Below are 21,799 nucleotides of genomic sequence, written 5' to 3'. Positions count from 1 at the left end.
ATGTTATCACCTATTTATTGTTTTGAAGTAATGTATACTATGTTTTATTTTATCTACAGCACCGTCTATGAGTAAATTCCAAATGGTATCTTTGATTAAAGCCAAACAAATCTTCTATGAATAGTAGAGTAAACGATAATATAATGTGCATTATACTACATGTGATGTAAACGATGGTATTCATATTCAAATGCTTATAACGCCACTTCAAATTTGCCATATCGTGATGTTTTTAGTTAATTTTTAATTCAAATAATTTCATTCTGCTAGTCTTTTCTATGCTAGACATCTTGCCTTTAACTTTGACTAAAAAATGTTACATCTTTAATGAAAATAGTGTAATTGAACTTAAAATTGACCAATAGTACAAGGCAGCATTTAATGCAAACCGCTTATTGCAAGATGCATTACTGCTTCTAAATTGTGTTTATTTTAACGCTTTCCAGTCGATTTACTGAACCTTTATTTCACAGGAAACTGACTAGACGTCTAGCATATTGATGCAATAGAAAAAAGCGAAAGCTCACATTGAGCCAAGAACTAATACAAACTCAATGTTTACAGATAGATCAAAAACATAAAAAATTAAAGGTCGTACATTTTCAAAATTAATAATCAATGCATGTACAGACGGTTTCTCTTGTATAGTTCTAATTTAATTATATACCCACACCCTTAAGTCGAGAAAGGAGCCATACAATTTTTTTAGTACCATGGTTTGGCTAAACTAACAACTGCCATACTCATCAATGCAAGTTTTTGGTATATTAAGTTTCACGTAATTAGAAACATACTTATTTAGATCGATTCAGATGCATCATTGTTTTATCACACTTCCCCAAAACAAAACTCTCCGCCGCAGTACTGGCAACATAATTATAATCTAATAAATGTATTCTTTTCAATCGTTGTCTTGTCTATGTCATATAGGTGTCAACCCTCGGAAACAACGCAGAGAGCGAACAACATTCACTAGAGCACAACTCGACGTACTGGAAGCGCTTTTTGGGAAAACGCGATACCCCGATATTTTTATGCGTGAAGAGGTGGCCCTAAAAATAAACCTTCCGGAATCCAGAGTACAGGTTAGTTTGGATAACGTATTGGATTATTTAAAAAAACGCCCAATTAAAAGAATTTAAAGCATTGATGGAAATATCTTTCAGTAAATGCGGTTCTCTGTTATCGGCTTTGCAAAGATTGGTTTTAAAATTATAATTCGTAAATTTAAATTTCATGTACATGCAAACCATCAAACATAAAAACTACTGCTAAACATATCACAGCCAGCCAGACGACAGGTCATACTTTATGTTTAGGATTGACTGTTTCATAGCTCTTCTTGGTAGTGACAGACAGAAAAGTGCTCATGCTGGCAAAATGCACCAAGGCAAATCCATCCGCCATACAATACCACTACATGTTGCTACGTTCCCATATATTTTAGAGTATAATAATAAGCTAAAATATATTTTGAATTCATTTTATTTTTACCGTAAAGGTGTGGTTCAAAAATCGACGTGCCAAGTGTAGACAACAACTGCAACATCAGACGTCCTCCAATCTTAATAGCAGCAAATCTTCGGGAAACAACACGAACGGCTCTGTTCGCCAGTCGAGCAGTGGATCGGGGTCAGGTGGTGGTTCCTCCAACGGCTCCGCAGGCAGTTCTTCAGTTACCAGCGGTGCCAGTAACAACAGCAGCAAGAACTCAATCGTGAATGCTAATAATAAACCAACGATAAAGCACACGCCGATGAATAGTCATAGTCACAGTAACAGTCACAGCCAGGGTGGCAGTGGGCAGCCAGGAGGCTCATCGGGTGGGGCCGGACCAACGAGCAATAGCGGTCAGTCTAACGCGGGCGTCTCAAGCCACAACAGCTCTCAGCATGGGCTAAGCCACAGTAATGCCTCCCCTATTCTACCGATCACTCCATCAACCTCTGTGAGCCCACCAATCAATGTGATCTGCAAGAAGGAGCAAACCTCATCCTTCCACCACGGCAGTGCTAACACAGGTAACGAAGCAGCCATGAAGGCGGCTGCTGCTGCAGCTGGCTATGAATTGTTGAAAGAGTCTGAGTTGAACCTTGCACATCACTCTTCCACCGCTTACGTCAATATAAACTCGCGACTAGGCCAGTCACTGGGTGCGGGTAGTGGTATCCCTGGAACTGTTGGCGGTGGTTCACTCGGTAGTTCGATTGGTGGAACGATTAGCGGAGCTATTGGTGTGGTAGGTAGTGGCGGACTTGGCAATGGTCCTTCGGCTGCTGGTAATTTGACCCCACTAGGTTCAAACTCTTCTATTATGACTACGCCGTCACCACCGATTACTCCGCAGACTTCTCACAATCCCTTGTCGTACGTGCCCAATCATGAAACGTATAACTTCTGGCACAACCAGTACCAACAGTACCCAAATAACTACAATGCGCCGTCCTACTACACTCAGATGGATTATTTCAACAATCAAAACCAAGGGAATTACAATATGGGGCATACCGGATACAGCACCTCTGCCAATTTTGGACTTGCTTCCACATCGGCTCTTGCTGGTCCCATGGGTTCACAGACCTTTAGCCCAAACGGTCTCGACTATATGAGCCCCCAAGATAAGTACGTCAATATGGTATAAGCTACAGAATAGTAAAAGGACGAAAATTGTCATTTCTAATTAATGTGTTTTACAAGTTTTCTGATGTACTAGAAAGCTGTTCACCATAACATACCATATCACGCCAATTCCATTTCTGCGTTCTGCTTTGAAAAACAATTGAGCTCTTACAGCAGCAGCCAAACGAAAAACAAGCTTCAAACCATATCAGAAAATTTAAGAAAGTGGAATGTTTAGTTTGAACTTTACTTCGACAAATGTTAATAGAAATGATTGGGTTGTTTTTTCGAATTTCTCCCATACCTAGTTCCACACTCTTGCACACTTCAGTGTTACACGTAATGACGGTAATATGACCAAAAAAAAAAAGCTCAGATACTATTTATTTCATTTGGTTATGTATAGCAAATATCAACAAATCATATCACTAGTTTTGCTGTCCACCAGACTATACCTGCTTTCTCGAAGACTTTTCCTTATACTTATGCTTTCCTTGTTCATTATATATGTGCATAATTCCAACAGGAAAAAAGTTCCCATGGAATACCTCTTCTATAAATGAAATAGGGAATAAATATGTTGTTTCGAAAATATAACGAATAACTTATACATAACCTGAATGTTTTGTGCAAATCAGTTCTTGCAAGGTTCATTTTTAAATTCATAAGTTTTTTGAGTTTCCACTTAAACTTTAAGAATGCTATAAAAATTGTTTGCACTCGGCTAATGTTACTGGAGAGATTAAAAGGTTGAACTACGTACTAAAATCTGAGAGTTCAGGAATGAGATCCGGCTGTAACGAAGTAGTGCAATTGTATTTCAACACGGTATAAACTCTAGCCGATAGTGAAAATCGTTGAAAGGCTCGATAATTGTAAAAGGAAGCTCTGAAGAAATTTGAAAAGCAAGCAAAGTACAAGAACATCATAGATAAAAAGTTAAAATTTCTTCAAAACATATCTCTGGTTCATACTTGGTATGAGCGCGGTAAAATTCATAGTTTGAATGTTTTTCAAAAAGTGAAAGAATTGTCATTACGTCGTGAACCTTTCAAGTTCAATATCCATGAACTCCCATGCATATAAGCCATAAGTTATTCGTGTGAGACAACGTACGAGAACAAAAAATATATGTAGGTATAGCGGTGGAAGCGAGATTCGCAAAACAATGTATGGAAATTTAAAACAAATCTCTAACACTAGGAAACACTATTTTTCTCTTTTCCTTAACGGAACGAAAATGGCAAAGAAAGCGAAAATAGTAATAAAAAAGGAACAGATAGAATCAGAGTGAGACACGCTACCATTCACGCCATTCATGGCGAAGTTGGACAAAAAATGTATGCTAAGGAAAGCGATAAGAAAAATAAACCATTAAGGGATGTTAGATTAAGGCGCTATTGTGAGTTTTAGGAATCAGATGAATAATAGGGTTTTCTGTAAAATATGGAATGCATTGAGTTTAGTTCGAGCGTAAGACGATCATTGTTTTCATTTGTGACAAGGGATTTGTTTCCAGCACACAGAGAGATAAACAATTATTAAGTTCAGTAATAGTTCCATCAATCTAGGAAAATCCACATTCGAATGTTGGAGGGGATAGAAAAAAAAACTCCAACTTGAGCATAAACCCAAATCTTTTTCAAAAAGAACAATCGGATACTATATTGAATGCAAACGATGTTAATTGCTGAGCTGAATTCATGAACGCATATTCCATTTTATGGTGGAGCTAGAAGTCTAAAAGTTGTAAAAATCGTAAATTCGAACTGATGAAGCGAAAAAGTATCACGCTCATAAAAAATCAAAGCAAAAGCATTTCTCGGATAGCCAGTCCTCGTCGTAGAAAACATATTTTCCAGAAATGTCACATCCTAACTAATCACTCCATTGCTACCAGCTCACTGTTGTATATAGTATTCTATCGTATTATTGAAAAGCGTATTATCTCAAAACGGATAAAATGATACAAAAATATAATAAGCAAAACAAACTCACAAGCATACATTTTTTATTCTACAACATCTATCCGAAAAAAATGTTTTACTTGTGTTTTCAATCGTTTTCTAGCTTCTTGGACAATAATATTTAAAACATGCAGTTGCTAATGATGAATAAATAGGAAAACATGCTGATTGTTTTCTAGCATTCTACATGAACTATATTCTTTTTGTTTGCGATAACCATATACCCAGACCAGAAACAGCGGGAATATCGACAAACAAACCTAACTACACATGCTATGTGCAAAAAAGCGACGCAAACTCGTACACGGCAACTGTATATCCCGCTTTATCTTGGAAAGCAGTTAAAGTGGTTTCGGAGTGCTTCAAGGAAAGGGACAGTCTAGCGAAAGAGAGGAGAATAAGACTTTAGATTTCATGGGCATAGAGTGTGGGATTGTAAGCTGTTCAGGATGCCAATTCAACTTCGAATGGCACTGAAAACATTTTATCGACTCTTGAAATTTCCATAAAGAAAACATTTGTTTATTTATTATTATTATTGAGTGAGCGACCGATACGAGGCTTGACGTGAGTATGCTTTTGATTGCTCACTTTTATTTCCATGTTTCGACCACTCAGTGAAGTAAACTACTGAAAATGTTTAATAAGTACATGGTACTACTCCATACAAATCTTTTTTTAAAGTAAAACCTTGGGTTGCACGTTTTTTTTGTGTAAATTCATTTTTATAGCTTTGTTCTTTACATATTTTTGCATTGATCTTTTTCAAATAAGTTTGCTATGAACGATTCAAACAAACTTAAATAAAGTCCGGTTGTATTTAGAAGCTTCTACATGTAAAAAAAAAGCTCACCTACAACCTTAGGAATCGTGGGAATGTTTTTGGGCTACTCCTACGTTATATCCTAACACGTCGTAATCGAAAAAAAAAGTCAATCTTCAATATTCGCCCTTATAGGAATCTTTGTACGAAAAAATAGAAATAGAACGAGCAAACCAAGGGGTCAAGAAGGACCCAGAGAGCGGAAGTCAGGAGACATTTCAGAAGCGGTGAAACTGTTACCGTTTGAATTCATTGTTATATTTTCGTTTTTTGTCGGTCCCGGTACGTACAATGCTTCTATTCTAAGATTATGTTTTCCTGCCTAAGTTACCTGCAATGTCCATTCTCTTCGTAAGAATTACTCACCCAGTCGAATTGATTAACGAAGCATATTCTTTTCCGTTTCCTTTGCTAGAGCAATGTTATATTTCGGATTATTTTTTCAATGCGCTTCCGGCAATAAAAATAATTCATCGATCGAAACTTTGTAAAATTATTATAATTTCATTATTATAATTTGAGAATCTTTTTTAGCACATTTCAGATGTAAAGAATCGGTTAACACTAAACAAATGTGACACCTTTACATAAACTAAACAAATGGAAAATCTTTATCTTTTATAAATAATATCCCATATTTCAAAGTGTAATCATTTTCGTGTAATTTGCCAAGCTAGACGTGCTGCAAAATGATCCAATTCAAGGATGTTTACTTTTGGGCAGTTTCATTAATTGCGCATCTTTTGAGAAGCCGAGCCGAGCAGAGAAACGAACGGTCGGTCTAATTTTAACCGTTTTATTAAGACATTTAAAATACACGTCTCACCAAGAGGCCAATTCGCGTTGACTTGGATAATTAAGTCCCGGTTGTTCCGGATCACGTATCCCTATCAGTACGATCCGACGCAAGGACTCCCTTGACAAAACTAAAAAATTCAGAATCTGCGGCTACCGATGATTAAGTTTTACGACCCGTTTGTTGTTAGCACTATGATTGCCAGCAGGGGCTTAACGGAAAATAAGTGAAAACCTTTTGCAAATAATTGTTACTGAGGAGGAGAGGGCGGAAGCTGGTGGTTTTTATGGTAGTTGTATGGTAGCACTTGATTATTAGGACCGGCAGACGTTCTGGCACGTGGCATCTAACTTGATGCGCTGTACTCTAGGGGCGTTCATCACTATGCTTTCGCGAGCTGCTTGATAGGCTATTCACTCTGTGCAAATAGATAAGAAATGCGATTATGAATGCTGCCGCAAAAAGCGTTCCTATCCTCACAAATACAAAATGCTAATCGGTTACCTTTAGGCGGCACGCGACAACGCGTGATGCTCAGGGTATCCAGTTGCTAGCTCGAGGGAATTGACGCCATCACACTGCACTACAAATTGAAAACCGCCTCTCCGATTACCATCATTCACATGTTATGGTAAAGGTAAAAGGACAATGGCACGTGCCAAAGTGTGCGTTGGCAAGATTCAAGTTGTTCTATTTGCTGGTGCGTACTATCAAAAATGATATTTTTATTAAGCTTATTCGGTCTTCACCATTTCATACACTTATAAATGTATGTACTAATGGATTCTCTCTGAAATTGTTTCCAATATTTTCGAATAATGCTCGTTCGCACTTTTACATACGTAAAAAATGTTCAATGCTTCAAAAGCCAAACAGTAAACCTAATTCTTTTCAAATGGTTTTGTTTTTAATTTGAGGAATAAATTTGTATTTCATCTTGTACAGATGCGGTTCATATGTTAATCATGAGCAAAACAAAAAAAATTACCCACCCACCATAACAACATTATTACGCTAAACAACCACTTAAAAAGTCAAAATTTAACCTACATCCAAAAATGCGTATAAACGAGCAAAGAGGCGCGACAACCGAGAAACTATCATTAAACCATATCATCGTCTTTATTAGTCAAATATTTGTCAAATCAGACCAGCCTTATCGACACGAAACGGAAACGAAACATTCCAACCCCTAACGACTCAAGGGTTGGGTTTTGAAGTCAAATAACTTTCCTCTACTTGGGCTGTGCTATTGGAGAGGGTGGAAGCGTATCCGAAAAATAAAGTTATTCATCGAAATACTCTCCATGGGCCTAATTCGCACCCTCTGATGTCTGACACTCAGAAACGGTAAAAGCAGCAGAAGATTGAGGGAGGGATATTGTGTACACGAGGAGGGCAAGTTAGAGCATGTGATAGCAACATAGAGAAACAAATGAGAAAGAGATTGCAGTATAGTAATGAAGGGGCGAGTTGAGGTAGACGTCAGGAAAAGGGATGCAAAACCTCCAGAAAATCCCATAAATATCAAAATCAAATCACTCTCGTCGCATTGAGTTTGCTTTCAATTATCGAATCATTTCACCCCTACGGCCTACAACATTGTAAAAGGCATGGGTAATCATTGCTTTTCCGAGTAGTGAAGCTTCTAACCTGGTAAGAGCAGAAAGGAGGGTATGAACTTACCGAAAGTCTGCAAGAGGTATAGACGAGATGAACGCTCTGCCGAATGGGAAAAGCACGCAGAAAATAGAAATAATGCGAACAAGCAGGTATGGTTAAACAGAGAAAGAGTTAAACCGGAATGGAATAGCAAGGAGAAAAAGAGAGAGCGTGAGAGAGAGAGAGAGAGAGAGAGAAAAAAAAGGGAGAGAGAGAGAGGAAGAGAAAGAAAGAGAGAAAGAGAGATAAGACAAAGATGTATCATCCGCGGCTGTCACATCCGCGGTCTCAAATAGTTTGCTTAGATAGGACACGCTTCGACTCCTTTCGATGGGAAACGAGCAATTGTTTGGTTTCTGGGCCTACAGCTTCACCCCCATTACTTCGCGTTACTTGACAACGGCTTTGGCTACCAATGGCTATGCATATTCACAGCATTTTTGGTAAACTTTATGAGGTAACGATATATCCCGAGTGTATGTATCGTTGCGCAAGCAGTGGTGCGATGTGGTAGAACGATGCTCACAAGGGGAAATGTTACGATAGATTGAAAGGCACGAAGTGCTGAAGAAGTAACGCAGAGTATTTTATATTTAGGGTAACCTTTTTCCTATATTTAATGCTCCCGATGCTACCTACTAAACAATCAAAGCGATTTGAACCTTCCTTTGTATTCGTATTGCATGTTTTGCCATTATTTTTGCTGCTTTTCCCAATTATGGTTACTAATTGTATAATATTTAAACCAAGTTCCAAAAGGATATCGTTCAAATCTTAATATCATCACAGTCGATCCATTATCATGTGATAGCATTACAAATGAGGTTTGAAGTGAGCGTTACAAATTGAATTTCTTTTCATAGCGGCGGAGCATAGGTAATGAATCGGTTGATTTAACATCTTCTATTGTATTACCATCTGCCTTTTATTTTTCGTATCGTTATCGTCGACCTAGTTAAAAAATTATTGCATGATAGTGGTGCTAAGTTGAATCAATTTACCATTTCTATAGTTGCACATTTGGAAATGAAAAGTTCTAGGGCTTACATATGTTTTTGTAATATTATAGATATAGAAAAAGTATTTCAAGTTTGAATGTTTTTCAACGAATTTGAAGATTGTACAATTGGAAAATGAATAATATCAAGCTTGCGTTACATTTACTCGATAATGATGTATTTTATAGATCAGCATCACATATGATCAACAGTCTTCTTCCCTTCATAAGTACTTTTAATATATTAGTTGGGTTGGTTTCAGAGTAGGGATGGGGTGGGGGGTGGGGTGTTTTCTCCTACATAATTCTGCCATGCATTCTATTAAATATGCGACTATGCTTACTTGCTTCGCGCATTGTTTTACACTGCAACTGCATGGATGAGAAAATAATTCCATTTGGCTTCTTTCAAATACCTTTTGACAAAATTGTAACATCTTATCTTATACTTGTTAAAAAAAAGTGGCATTTGCATGTATGTATGCAAATTTGCACATCACGCAAAATTTACCGGCCCGATCGTCACCAAACTAGTATCGATAGACAGTTCTCCCTGACTATACCATCTGATCTCTTTTTGCTAGGACTCTCCTTTCTTCCTCATGCTCCGAAGGCTTATCTGATAAACAAAATAATTGTTCTATAAATTATGTTAACACTAGCAGAACTTGAACAATGTTCAAACAGGAAATAGAACTGCACGCAAGATTCTTGAAAGGTTCACCATTCAGAATAGGAATCGGTAGGAAGCTGTTAACGGAACGATCGAAACTGAATATTAAGATTTATAGATAGGTATAATGTATAACTAATAAGACATTTTTACAAACATTATCGTGTAAAAAATAGAAATTTTTAAATGGCAAAATTCAAGTATGCACCTACCAAGCATAACAGCTCAGGCTGGGTTACGCTTGAAGTTGTTGTAGAAGTAAAAGATATAGAAGTATACAATTAATATGAAAAATTAACTGTAAAATAAGATGAAATTCAATTCCTTCTGCTGCTTTACTACGATTGTTTCAATGTATTTTTCGATTAACTTTATGCTTTTGATCTCTTGATTCCTTGAGAAAAAATGCATTGAAATGCTGCTCTCGCAGAAACGTGAACAATAAAAAATGAAATATAATCATTGAAAATCAGTCAAAGACTAATTTGATTTTAAAATTTTATCCGCTCGGTAGTAATTCAGCATTCGATTCGGAGCTCAAGACGAAATACTGCATGCCTCATTCCTATCAACGGTTTTTAACGATAGATGTTTGTCTATTTGATTCAGACATTCACGATTTAGACTCCCGCAATGCAAGCTATCCAGGAGATGAATGTGCCGAAGTAGTTAAGCAAATGGCTTAAATTGAGAGTGCAGCCCAAAATTAAGGGAGAAATAGAGAAGCTCGTGGGTTTCGTCAATCCATTTTATTACCCTTTGTTTTAGCTCATTCTCCACATCCCAGCGGGTGGTTCTTGATTCTATTACTTAGATAGACCCCAGCGGTTAAAGATGCAATGATTCACCTGAAACGCTAAGATGAGATCAAAGAACCAGTACGAGCGTATTATGATTAAGAACTCATGGTATTAGGCATAGATTTTTTACCTCATGGTATTTTTCCGTAACCGGTGCAAGGAAAAGCTATGAAGAATAGTCATGCTATGCTTACAGCACCACAAGTGCAACATATTTGGTGTATTTAGAGTAACCTTACTAAATCAGAACTATACGCTATAGCTCACGAATCATTTGATTGTGTTCACAAAATCTTTCTATGCCTGTCGTTGCTCTATTCGATGATACGCTTATTAGTTTCAAAAGGTTTTGCATTACATGCACCGTTTTGCCCTCTGTTTCCCACACTGTTTGTGGAAAACAAATTGTGGTGTTACAAATATTTGTATTCTAAGGAGTAATTAATTTGATGGAAAACATATTTTTTATATATCGTGTACTGAGTATCATTTAGCCAAAATCAAAATCAACTGTAATCAACGTAAGAGAAAGTTTCTAGGATAACCGTCAGTTTCATTGGAGTTCCTAACAAAAGGAGAAAAGCATTCACCATAATCAAACCGATACAGCATATGCAAAATGAAACTTACAATTGAAGTCTAAAGTAGGCGGCAAGACATAAATGAATCGTTAAGTAATAAAACCTGTAATAAACAAATAAATCATTTTATCATAGAATTTAAGAGGAATTATAAACAGTATCATAGTTAACAAATGAAAAAAAAAACAGAATAGAAAGGTGTATACGGATTTAGATAATCAAATTATAATCTATTCAATTTGGTTGAAGATACATAATTTCAAACGAAACAAATGCCACTATGATAAATAGTAAATGAACCATAGGTTTGGTTAGGTTAAGTTTCCCATTGTTAATAACTTTTATCAATGATCATAGTCTGTTGCTTCTCCGGTAGATATTGTTCGGAAACAATATCAATTCGGTTGGCAGAGAACAAATTGAGCAGTTGATAAAGAACTGCTTCCAATAATAATTGAAGATAAAATATTTTATTTTCGTATAATTACCCCATTCACAAAACATGTGTCACGGTTATTGGTTTTGAAGAAAACTTGACTAAAAGGTGCATCAAGCTCATTGCATCATAATGACGGACACCGTTGTGTTGGACCGCTCTTTGTACCTATTTTTGTACTCTTCATAATTTAGCATATTAATGACTTAATTATTACAAAATGATAGCTTTCAAAGATAGTCTGAGAACACCCTAAACCTTTTCGTCGATTACGTTTACATGTATGTTAGTTTCATTCCTAACTGTATGTTTAGCGCTACATTTAGGCATTACATAATGACAAGCAAAACCGTTTTTCGGAATCAATTTATTTGCTGGGAGTTATTGCCAGAGCTAGGACGATTGCCTGTAATGCACATTAGCGATCTATGAATTATGTTCATTTATTTCATTACTTACATAATCGAATGCTGTAAACACCAATGTTGATTCGAATGCAATAAACATCTTGTAAGCAGAAAAAAGAAGCAATTGTTCAAGAATACCGAATAGAGCGTTTGTGTCGAAGAGGCACATGCGCTGAGGTATATATTGTTGGAGTCTCAAATTCATACGTACCATTTAAGATAGTTAAAGAGTAGAGAAAAATGTTTGAGAATCAAGTAGTGTAAAACCTTTTTTTTGTTAATTTTGTGCACAAATACTGGGGCTAGAAACCTGACGAATAGGATGAAAGCAATAATTCAAGATACCCAATTAAACATAACCGGGCCAATCGGGGCATAGGTAGGCGGAGTCTATTCAAACAGAGGCAACGATTGGTTAAAATTGAACACGCCCACAACTGCACGTTTTCCGACTGAACGTTTGTCGACTGAACGTTTTCCGAGTGCACGCCCTTTGATCGTTTTCGTCGTTTTTGAGCTTGAAATCTTGCAGAACTTTTTTGTTCGTTCAAATTTGAAACTAAACAGACTCGACGATAACGGTAAACATTGCCGCGAATTAGTTTCTTTTTTTCAGCTTTTCAGTAAACTTTAGCTGTTTACCTGTTACATCTCAGCTGTTTGCAATAAAAAACTGGCAGATTAAGCATTCTCATCAAAATTCTGGTGAGAATGCTGAATCCTCCAAAATAGTTCTCATTTTGTCCGCAGCGTGCGCGCACGGTATATATTGTGCACATGTGATATATATATTTGTTTTTCTTTCGTGCATATACATATACACCATAAAATAAATGGTTTTTTCTAAATATTTTTATTACATTATTAATATTATTTATTTCACGTTCGATCCCATCTGCCCGTTATGATCTGGGGTGCACTGCTTATGGACCGCCTTTACCTTGAGACCGTTTCGTCGATTATCGAATCACGTGGCGTACCGGCTATGGCATCGATTGGTACTGTTCAAGCGATTAGATCGGTAAATTCAAGATCCGCTTACCTCAATCCGCTTGATTGTTTGAAATATCGATCCGTCGAATGAAGCAGTCCGAGTGCAACAATTTTGCCGCCGAGCTGTTGAGTATCTTCGGAAATCAATTTGTGCCAACCAAAGTTCCCGCAGCACGTGTTGCATTGAACAAAAGATCCGAAAAAAAACGCCAACTTTTAAGCTCTTCAGAAGCTCCAAAAAATAGCTTTCGGTGCGTGGCGTGAACACTTCCATATATTTTGATGTGCTACAACCGTGTTTTCTGCGTCAAAAAACACGCTGCGTATATAACTGTCGTTTTACGCGCTCAATGTGAAAGCAGCTTAAAGCGGCCACAGGGCATACCTTTTGCATACGGGCGATCAGCTGTTGAGAGAGAGAGCCCTCGAAATATTAAACCATTCGAGCAGAAATTCACCATGGCGTGTTGAGTTTCCGAGAAATTCACCACGAAGTGTTGAGTTTGACGATAAGTTAACCATGGCACTATAAACGGTCATTCGCCTAAGACCCACTCAGCAGAAATCGATGTTTTTCCCTATGTTTTCCGATGTTTTCCGATGTTTTTAGACTGTGCCGCGTCGCGTAGATTTTCATACACATCGCGCACCCCCTGTACCCGTAAGCGGAACCAGCAGTGAAAACACCAAACACGATTTGCACGATTTTACCCAGGCTGCGGGTAGTGCGTAGCGCCCACCACCCGGGGGAGGGGGACTGATACGTAAGCTAGCGTGCACGACTCTTTCTAGTGGTTCCGAGAGGGCTACCCGGGGAATCTTGACGGTCACAATCAGCAGCAGCAACAGCGGCAGCAGCGGTGAGGGTGAGCAGCAGACAGGGACCACGATCCACCAAGCGCTACGCTTCCAGGCGCTCCCCGAATAGTCCAACAACTGGACCAGAAGATAGTAGGAGGAGGAGGCCCAACCCTTCTCGCTTTGTTTTGTCGTTGTCACCAACCCGTCCCTGGCCGAAATCAATCAGGGTCCCTCAAAAACCAACACACCGACCGAAGAACGTTGAGCATATCGTATCCACTACGGAAGCCCACTCCAATTGTCCATTGGTGCGTTAGCTTGGGACTGTGCCCGTATACCTACGCTCTAGCATGTGGTCGTTCTTCTCACGCGACTCGTCAAAGGACTTTCCGTACGAGATCGGCGAACCCGTAGCACAGTTTGATGCAAAGAGCATCTGGGCGCTGCACCGGGGCAAGCGGAAAGGCACTAACGATGAGGTGTCCGTCTTCACGTACGATATTCGAGCCGGCACGGAGATCAAACTGGAGCTAGCAAAGGTCGCGGTCAAACGGCTGAAAACGCTGCGTCATCCTAGCATCTTGCAGTTCCTCGACAGCCTCGAGACGGACAAGATGCTGTACGTGGCGACCGAGCCGGTCGAGCCGCTCGGCACGCACATAACTCGGCTGGCCAGCGAGGGCCCGCAGCGTGATCTCTATTTGGCCTGGGGTATCTTTCAGATTACGGTGAGTAGTGGGCGTTGCTCAATGTTAAGTAACATATGGCCACGGGATATTCTCCTCCTTGGCGTATTTGTGCATTTGATGGGTGCCAAATTAATTGTTGTCTCTGCCAGCGTATGGCAGTAACTGCCCACGTCTCCATATCCTTTGATTAGCAGAGCGGCTCATCCGATTTCTCCCCTTCACTTCTGAACCGTTTTAGCGAGCACTGTCGTTCCTCAACAATGATGGCAATTTGCGGCACAACAATGTCTCCGTCTGGTCCGTGTTCGTCAATACCGCTGGCGAGTGGAAGCTGGGCGGTCTCGAATACGTCTCTTCAGCCGATCTACCGGCTGCACCACCGGTGAAAATTCCTCCCTCGTTGGAGATCTACGATCCGCCAGAACGCAACGACGCTAACAAACTGCGGATGGCGACGAAATGCTCGAGCGACATGTGGGGTCTAGGCTGTCTGGTATGGGAATCCTTCAATGGGCCGCTCAAAACGCGTGGAAACCTGAAGAACATCGAGGGTGTAAGTTAGCACAAGGCACGGTACTCGATGCATACTTGAAGCGTATCCTCTTCTTCTTCTTTCTCGCGAAATGCGACTACAGATACCAAAGTCACTTGCTCCGCTGTACTGCGAGCTGGTGGGCGCGGTACCGGCCAACCGCCCTAACCCGGCAGATGTCATCACCAAGTGCCGCAAGCCGGGTGGCTTCTTTAAGAATGAGCTGGTTGATTCGCTGCTTTTCCTGGAGGAAATTCAAATCAAGGACAAGGCGGAGAAGACGCGGTTCTTCAGTGCCCTCACTGCACAGCTAGACAATTTTCCCGACACCGTGTGCAGGTGCGTTCCCCATGTCCAGTCTTCCAGCTTCATGCTCTCCGCTCATCCTTTGCATCCTTTCCGAACAGGCACAAAATATTACCGCAACTCATAACGGCCTACGAGTACGGTGATGCTGGATCCGCCGTATTGGCACCGATGTTCAAGGTAAATGCATCCTTTGCGCCCCTGATCGCCCGTGACCAGAACTCTCATGTTTTTTTTCACACATCTAAGAACGGACAAGCCGTATTTTTAAACTCACGTGCCACTTTTTCTTTTTGTACTCTGCTTCTTCGCCTTGCGCATTGGAATCGGGGCACAGTTGGGAAGATTGCTCGACGAAGCGGAGTACCAGAAACGTATCGTACCGTGCGTGGTGAAGCTGTTCGCCTCGACCGATCGTGTGACACGATCGCGCCTGCTTCAGCAGCTCGATCTCTTCATCTCGCACCTGCAACCGAACGTGGTAAACGATCAGATTTTCCCCCAGATAGCACACGGCTTCCTCGATACAAATCCGACTATTCGGGAGCAAACGGTTAAGGTAGGAGGTAGAGGCGCCAGCCTCATGAATAGCCAAAAATGAATAGTGATTAAGTGCTCCGTGGACATTTCTGTTTCATTCTCTCCTTTTTCTTTGTCTTTGTTCTCGCGTCCTGCAGTCCATTATTCATCTGGCACCGAAACTGAATTACAACAATCTGAACGTCGAGGTATTACGCCACTTTGCGCGCCTGCAATCCCGCGACGATCAGGGCGGCATTCGAACGAACACTACCGTCTGCCTGGGCAAGATAGCGCCGCATCTTCATCCACAGGTTTGTAGGAGTGCCTACTGGAGACAATACCTGTGTACCTGCTTTTGACGCTCAATTGATTGTGTTGTGTAATAGGTACGGCAACGTGTGCTTGTGTCGGCATTCATACGCGCGATGCGGGATCCATTTCCGCCATCGCGTGTCGCTGGCATTCTAGCGCTAGCCGCCACCCAGCACTACTTCCTGCTTAACGAGGTGGCGACTCGCATTCTGCCCGCGCTCTGCCCCTTGACGATGGACCCGGAGAAGTCGGTGCGGGATCCGGCTTTCAAGACCATTCGCGGCTTTCTTGGTAAGCTGGAAAAGGTGTCGGAAGATCCCAGTCTCCGGGAAAGCATGGGTGAGTCACGATGCACGGATGTGAGAGAATCCTCGAATCAGCTCGATATTATCGCTGTTTTTTTTTATGACAGAGGCTGACGTTCACACGGCTACGCCTTCGCTGGGTAATGCGGCCGCCACCTGGGCCGGTTGGGCCGTGACAGCCGTGACAGCCAAATTCTACCGCAGTCAAAGTGATACTGCCCGGCCGCGCCCGCCTTTAACCGGTAAAACATTGAGTAAACCTGCTTCTTTGGGTATGTAGTAGCACCACACCGCAGGCAATGCCAACATGCTAATGATTACCGCTAGTATCCTTGATTGTGAGCATCACCTATTCCTCATCACCGCTCAATCCCGTGTCTTGCTGCCCGTTGTCTCTGGTCAATACTTTGTTACAAATGTGCCACATCCAATGCGTTTCTTTTTTTTTTGCTTTGCCTTTGTTCATTTTCGTTTTTTTTTTCATACTTTAACGTACACAGCCGTACTCAGTCGTTGTGTTTACCAAAGCTCTCTTTCACTCTAGTTCTGTTAAAAAAAAAAAACAAATTTTCCGTCGCAAATCGCGCTGTGATGATTGTGCATTGTGCAATAGTGATCAAAGGGGGAAATTAAAACAGCTTATCTTTTTTCTCAACACAATTACAGAGCAACCGTCTAGTAGCAGCATTTCGACAACTACTAGCAGCGTCACCTCGATGACTTCGTTGGAACACGAAAGTGCCGATACCTCGGCATCGGCTAGCGACTACGGTCCGGACAACTGGGACCAAGAAAACTGGGGCGACATGGACGTAAGTTGCCATATCATCCGACTATTGCGGGATTGTATTGATACGATTCTGCGAACACAACCACTTATCTGCCTCCACGTCTTTGCATGGTAGACTTCGCAGGATCCAAGCAGCCCGATGGCCGGAACGTCGAACCAGCTGAACACCACCCTCAACATGGTCGGCAGTGTAAGCGATGTGCGCGACGGTTGGGACAACGAGGATTGGGGTAGCTTGGAGGAGGATCCGGTAAATATCCTTTGTTGTTTTGTGTTTGTTTTCTTATTTTGAGGACTTCATCTAAATGAAACTGAAATATTCACTTTTTTATATTGAAATATCTTTTTTTTTATTGTTTTAATAATTTTTCAATATTTTCCATCGGACAGAATGAGACGGAACTGAACGAAAAGGACGAAGATGAGCACAATCAGCAAACGCAGCAGCAGAAGCATGCGACGACGATGATGCGTTCGTCCCCGTATGCTGGAGCCGTGCCCTCGATCAACAGCACAACCACTATCAACAGTGCAAGTATCAGCATAACCGCTACTACCACCATCACCACAGCCGGTAGTAGTAGTAATAATAGTACCACCAACAACACGACCAGCTCCTCGATGACCGGGAGCACGGTGGTGAAGGCCGGCAGTAACAGCAGCAGTAGTATGAACAACAGTAGCAACAGTAGTAGCAGCAACAGCAGCAGCAGTACCAGCACCACGAACAACAACAACTTATCAAATCATACGGGCAGCCCGAGCAAGATGATCGCGATGAAGAACATGAATAATCTGCTGAACAGTGCAGCGGCTAGCGGTGCGACGACGGTGACCACCACAACCAACACTTCTAACTGGAACAACGGTGGTGATGGTTGGGGCGAGGGAGACTTCGAGCCATTGGATGAGCCAACCACAGGTCAGTAAACCATTAGAAGAGAGATTTACCGTGCATTGCGAAATACATTAAGCATGCTATCCAGTCCCACCGTTCAGTTCGTTTTGCATATGCACAAACATGACGTTTCATGTCCACACGCGCTCAAAGTTTTACATGTAATGTTATCGCAAGTATCACTTTTATACCGTTTCCACAAGATGTAACGAGGCGTTTTAACGCTCTCCTCGTCCTTTTGTGCCTATTATTATTTTATGCATGTTGATAGGCCTTGGCATGTCAAGCGTAAACTTACCAATTTCCCCTCGTATATAATTCCGCATTCCGTATCCATAGATAATGTTGTTATGTCGGTTCAACATTTCGACGTTCGTTTGATTAACGTTTCTCCTCTGTTTCTCTCTTCTTCCCTCTCTCATGCTGGTATTGCTTTAACCTACGATGCTACTACTAACCTTACTAAATAAAAACTACAAATTGAACCGACGTACAAACATTTACACACACACATACACACACAAACACTGCATAGACGATCTCGTTGTTCGTCGCTTGCATCGGAGAAGTCACTTCCACAATCGGAGGAAGGGGTGCTGAGAATATGCTCTACCATCAGCTGCAGAAACTCATGCTTCAACCGGTCACCCCTTCTAGCCATGTCTGATATTGCTATCATCACCATTTCATCATCATCATCATCGCCATGTCAGCTTAGCTCGTGATCAACCGAAATGTTAACTGTACACTTCATGTACGTTTCGTCTCATTTCAAGTATGCTATCTTCTCTCTCTCTCTCTCTCTCTCTCTCTCTCTCTATCTTTCTGTTTTTTTCTCTTCTCATATTTTTTACTTTTACCGTCCATTTAATGGCCTTTTTCCTCTAAACATCGACATATCCATAGCAACGCTTTTCGAGGGAGCTTCTGCATCAAAAATTGTAGCTGCGTTTTGCTAGTATTGGCATCCAAGCGTTAATATCATGTATTGTACCATTCTCTTTACACATTGTTCTATTTTCACAGGAAATCTGAAGCTGGACGAGGCACGACGGAAACGCGAAGAGAAGAAGATGCAACGGCAGCGCGAACTTGAAGCCAGGCGTGCAGCACGTGCCGTCGGTGCTGGTAGTGGTCCCATGAAACTGGGTGTGAAGAAAATTTAAGATCGCTCTATTACAACTACGAAAGTGTTTGTATTGCGTAGAGTTTAAGGGAGTTCGAGTGCAGTTAACGGTGGCAAACGACAACCAGCCAGCAACAATATGGGACAGCATTGTGGTGAAGCCTTTTTTAGAATGTTAAAAACATACGATGATAGTCATTCTTTCTCCCATCAATTTCCCAGTCTGTCTAAATACGTGTAAACTCGCACCACCTCTGTGGATTTATGTTGTATCGGCGGTGAGGATGGGAGCGAAAACCGCAAGGGAATTTAAACGATATTTGTTTTAAAAAAAACGGTTGCTTGGTAGTACAGCAACACGCTCTGGGCCATACCGGTGGTTAATGCTGAGATATCACACCATTTAAACTTGTGAAGTGGAAGGAATCAATGTAAAGACGGTAGGACGATACGGAACGAATACAATTCAACACAAACAATTCAAATTCGGCCTGTGGTTTGCTTGACTCAGTATCTGAATGAATTCTCGATTGGCTGGCCTGATTTGAGAGTGTTGGAAGTCGACCTCCAGGTTCGTGGCTCAACTGTCTTTCAGGAGGTTTGGCATAGCAAAGCAAGGCCTACAACTACTAGGGTTTAGCTTCAGTTGGGGTGACAATCCAAAGGGCAATCATTGATTTTCATCCGACTTCGATATGATATGGCCGGGTATTCCTTCTTATTTTAGGGTGATGCTAGTAATGTATATAGATACAGCTAATAGAATAATTAGCTCAACCAATGGTGTGATTCTAGACAGACACTGTAACCATTCCGGCGAGCAGGAAAAACAAAATGAACCAAAAAAAAATAACAAAATTCCTTAATCAGTAAAACAAATAACTTGAAAATCTGTGTCGGAAGAATGGTTGAGAGGACTGGTGGATAGGCGTGATCGGCCAAATCATAAAAAAAAAACAAAAACGAAAAAAAACTTTGCAACTCGATGCAAACTTTGCAAAAACATGATAAGTCAGATAGCTTTAATAGAAAATATACGAATTTATATTCTTTGAATCAATGCAAACCGACGCTGACGAACTAGGATCGAGTGCGAACCCGTGCGAATCGTATTGGCGTAACCGGTGGGACAGGAGAGAACCATTTTTTTTATTGGTTTGTGATTTATTTCTGCCGTCAAGGGACCTACATTACCATGCGCCAGCGGGAATGCTCCGACCCAGTGCTCCCCAGCGATTTGGTAGTAGGTGTTCAGTTTTTGGAAAGGCGGCGGCTCTACGGTGCCAGAACCGTGCATCGAGCCTGTCACATTAGAAACCGAATTATACAATTGGTACTCCATAACCCTCCATAAATTCCCCATTCCAATGCCCAACTCTTTTCATTACTGTTCGTTTCGGCTCCTGGGTGAAGGAGTGTCGGTGTCATTAGATTCCAGCTCGATGGCCGAGTTCGAATGTAGTTCTATTCCTTTCTCCTGTTTGCGCTTGGAATGTGCCAGTTCCGCCAGTATACGGAATCCGTGTCTCTTTATCAGCCCCCCCCCCTCCCCCTCCCCACCCACGAGCTCCTCTCTATCTCTGTCTCATTCTCTCTCGCACACTCAAAGACCCTTCCATGGGATGAATCGAATCTAGATAGGTAGAGTAAACTATATGAGAAGAAAATTAATAATAAAAGAGAATCATACTAGATACCGTGGGGATTATATAGCAAACCGAGAACACAGGAAGATAGAAAGAAAAAATACACACAACCTAGGTAGCGTAAAATTCGTATTCGTAACCCTAAATAGAAGCACTTCAGTCATTTTTAAAAGAAATATAGCACACGACAACAAATTAAGCAAATGTTCTTTAAAAAGTAAACAAAACAGTGAAGAAAAGGATGTAATATAGTAAACTAAACTACACAATCGCGTATACCGCTCGCAAGGACACCGAAGAAAACAAAGAAAAAATAATCGGAATGGCATCAGGAAACATTAGAGGAGAAACAATCAATTCGGTCTGTAACTGGGTTTATGAGTGTCTTTGAGTGTATAAGAATGCTCGCGCGCCCACATGTGTGTGTGTGTGTTTGTGAGTGTGTTTGTGTGTGTGTGTGTGGGCTCTGTGATTTGAGTTATTGTATCAATTCACGGTCGCTCGATTCGATGTTGATAATGGCCCTATGTGCCTCTTCTAATGAAACTTCTCTTCTATCCTTGTCCTCCCACACATGATTCCTTGTTTGGCTTTCCATTCAATCCCTATGTAACCCTGTCTTCTGTCCTCCTCTTATTGGCGCGAACGATAAACTCCCTTTGCGATCATAAGTTGGCCTGGCTTTGAAGAATTGTGGGGTTTGGCTTGAAAGAAGTAACCTGCACGGATACGGAGGAGGAGTGCGGTCAGGGCAGTTTAGTTGGTTTGGATCGTCGCAAAGCGAGTGGAGCAGCGCATTGCATGCATCATTGTGATCACTGGCTCAGTGGCTCGCCATAAGCGTATAAAACCCCGGTGGTGTCTGCCATTGGCACGCACGCTAGTACTGAATCCTGGCTGTTGGAACCGAGGAAGGAGAAAAGGAAGGAATATGTCTAAGCAGGAGATCGGCAATTTATTAATAGAAAAAGAAAAAGAAGAAGAAGAACACAAGCGAGCAAAACAATGCCTTTTATTAGCGACAAACAGTTGGGACACAACTACTAAAACGAGGAAAGGCTGGAATAAAACAGATTCAAATCATATACGTAAATATCAGAATCAGAATCGGAAACTTT

The 21,799-nt window shown here is 41.0% G+C and overlaps 2 protein-coding genes across 4 annotated transcripts in view; both read left to right on the top strand.

Moving 5' to 3' along the window:
• Positions 1-4,567, top strand: part of LOC125950290 (homeotic protein ocelliless) — a 14,964-nt gene extending 10,397 nt beyond the window's left edge. For both annotated transcript variants that reach the window (XM_049678188.1, XM_049678281.1), the window contains 2 exons: positions 931-1,085; positions 1,502-4,567. In XM_049678188.1, coding sequence (XP_049534145.1) covers positions 931-1,085; positions 1,502-2,641 — 1,295 coding nt within the window. In that variant the 3' untranslated portion in view covers positions 2,642-4,567. The remainder of the gene's footprint in view (positions 1-930; positions 1,086-1,501) is intronic.
• An 8,781-nt stretch (positions 4,568-13,348) lies between these two features.
• Positions 13,349-21,788, top strand: LOC125947970 (N-terminal kinase-like protein). Of its 2 annotated transcripts, none has more exons than XM_049673593.1 (12): positions 13,349-14,283; positions 14,483-14,797; positions 14,880-15,115; positions 15,184-15,262; positions 15,420-15,641; positions 15,760-15,915; positions 15,991-16,255; positions 16,329-16,463; positions 16,888-17,033; positions 17,127-17,261; positions 17,402-17,933; positions 18,936-21,788. In XM_049673593.1, the coding sequence occupies exons 1-12, from the start codon at positions 13,906-13,908 to the stop codon at positions 19,073-19,075; spliced, it is 2,739 nt and encodes a 912-aa protein (XP_049529550.1). In that variant the 5' UTR covers positions 13,349-13,905; the 3' UTR covers positions 19,076-21,788. The 2 variants fall into 2 exon arrangements, with proteins under 2 accessions (XP_049529550.1, XP_049529543.1); XM_049673586.1 differs by having other exon boundaries at positions 13,350-14,283; positions 16,329-16,493.
• Positions 21,789-21,799: the final 11 nt, after the last annotated feature.

This window comes from Anopheles darlingi, chromosome X (assembly GCF_943734745.1).
Source record: "Anopheles darlingi chromosome X, idAnoDarlMG_H_01, whole genome shotgun sequence".
Lineage (NCBI taxonomy): Eukaryota > Metazoa > Arthropoda > Insecta > Diptera > Culicidae > Anopheles > Anopheles darlingi.
This window is presented reverse-complemented; position numbering and strand designations above follow the sequence as displayed.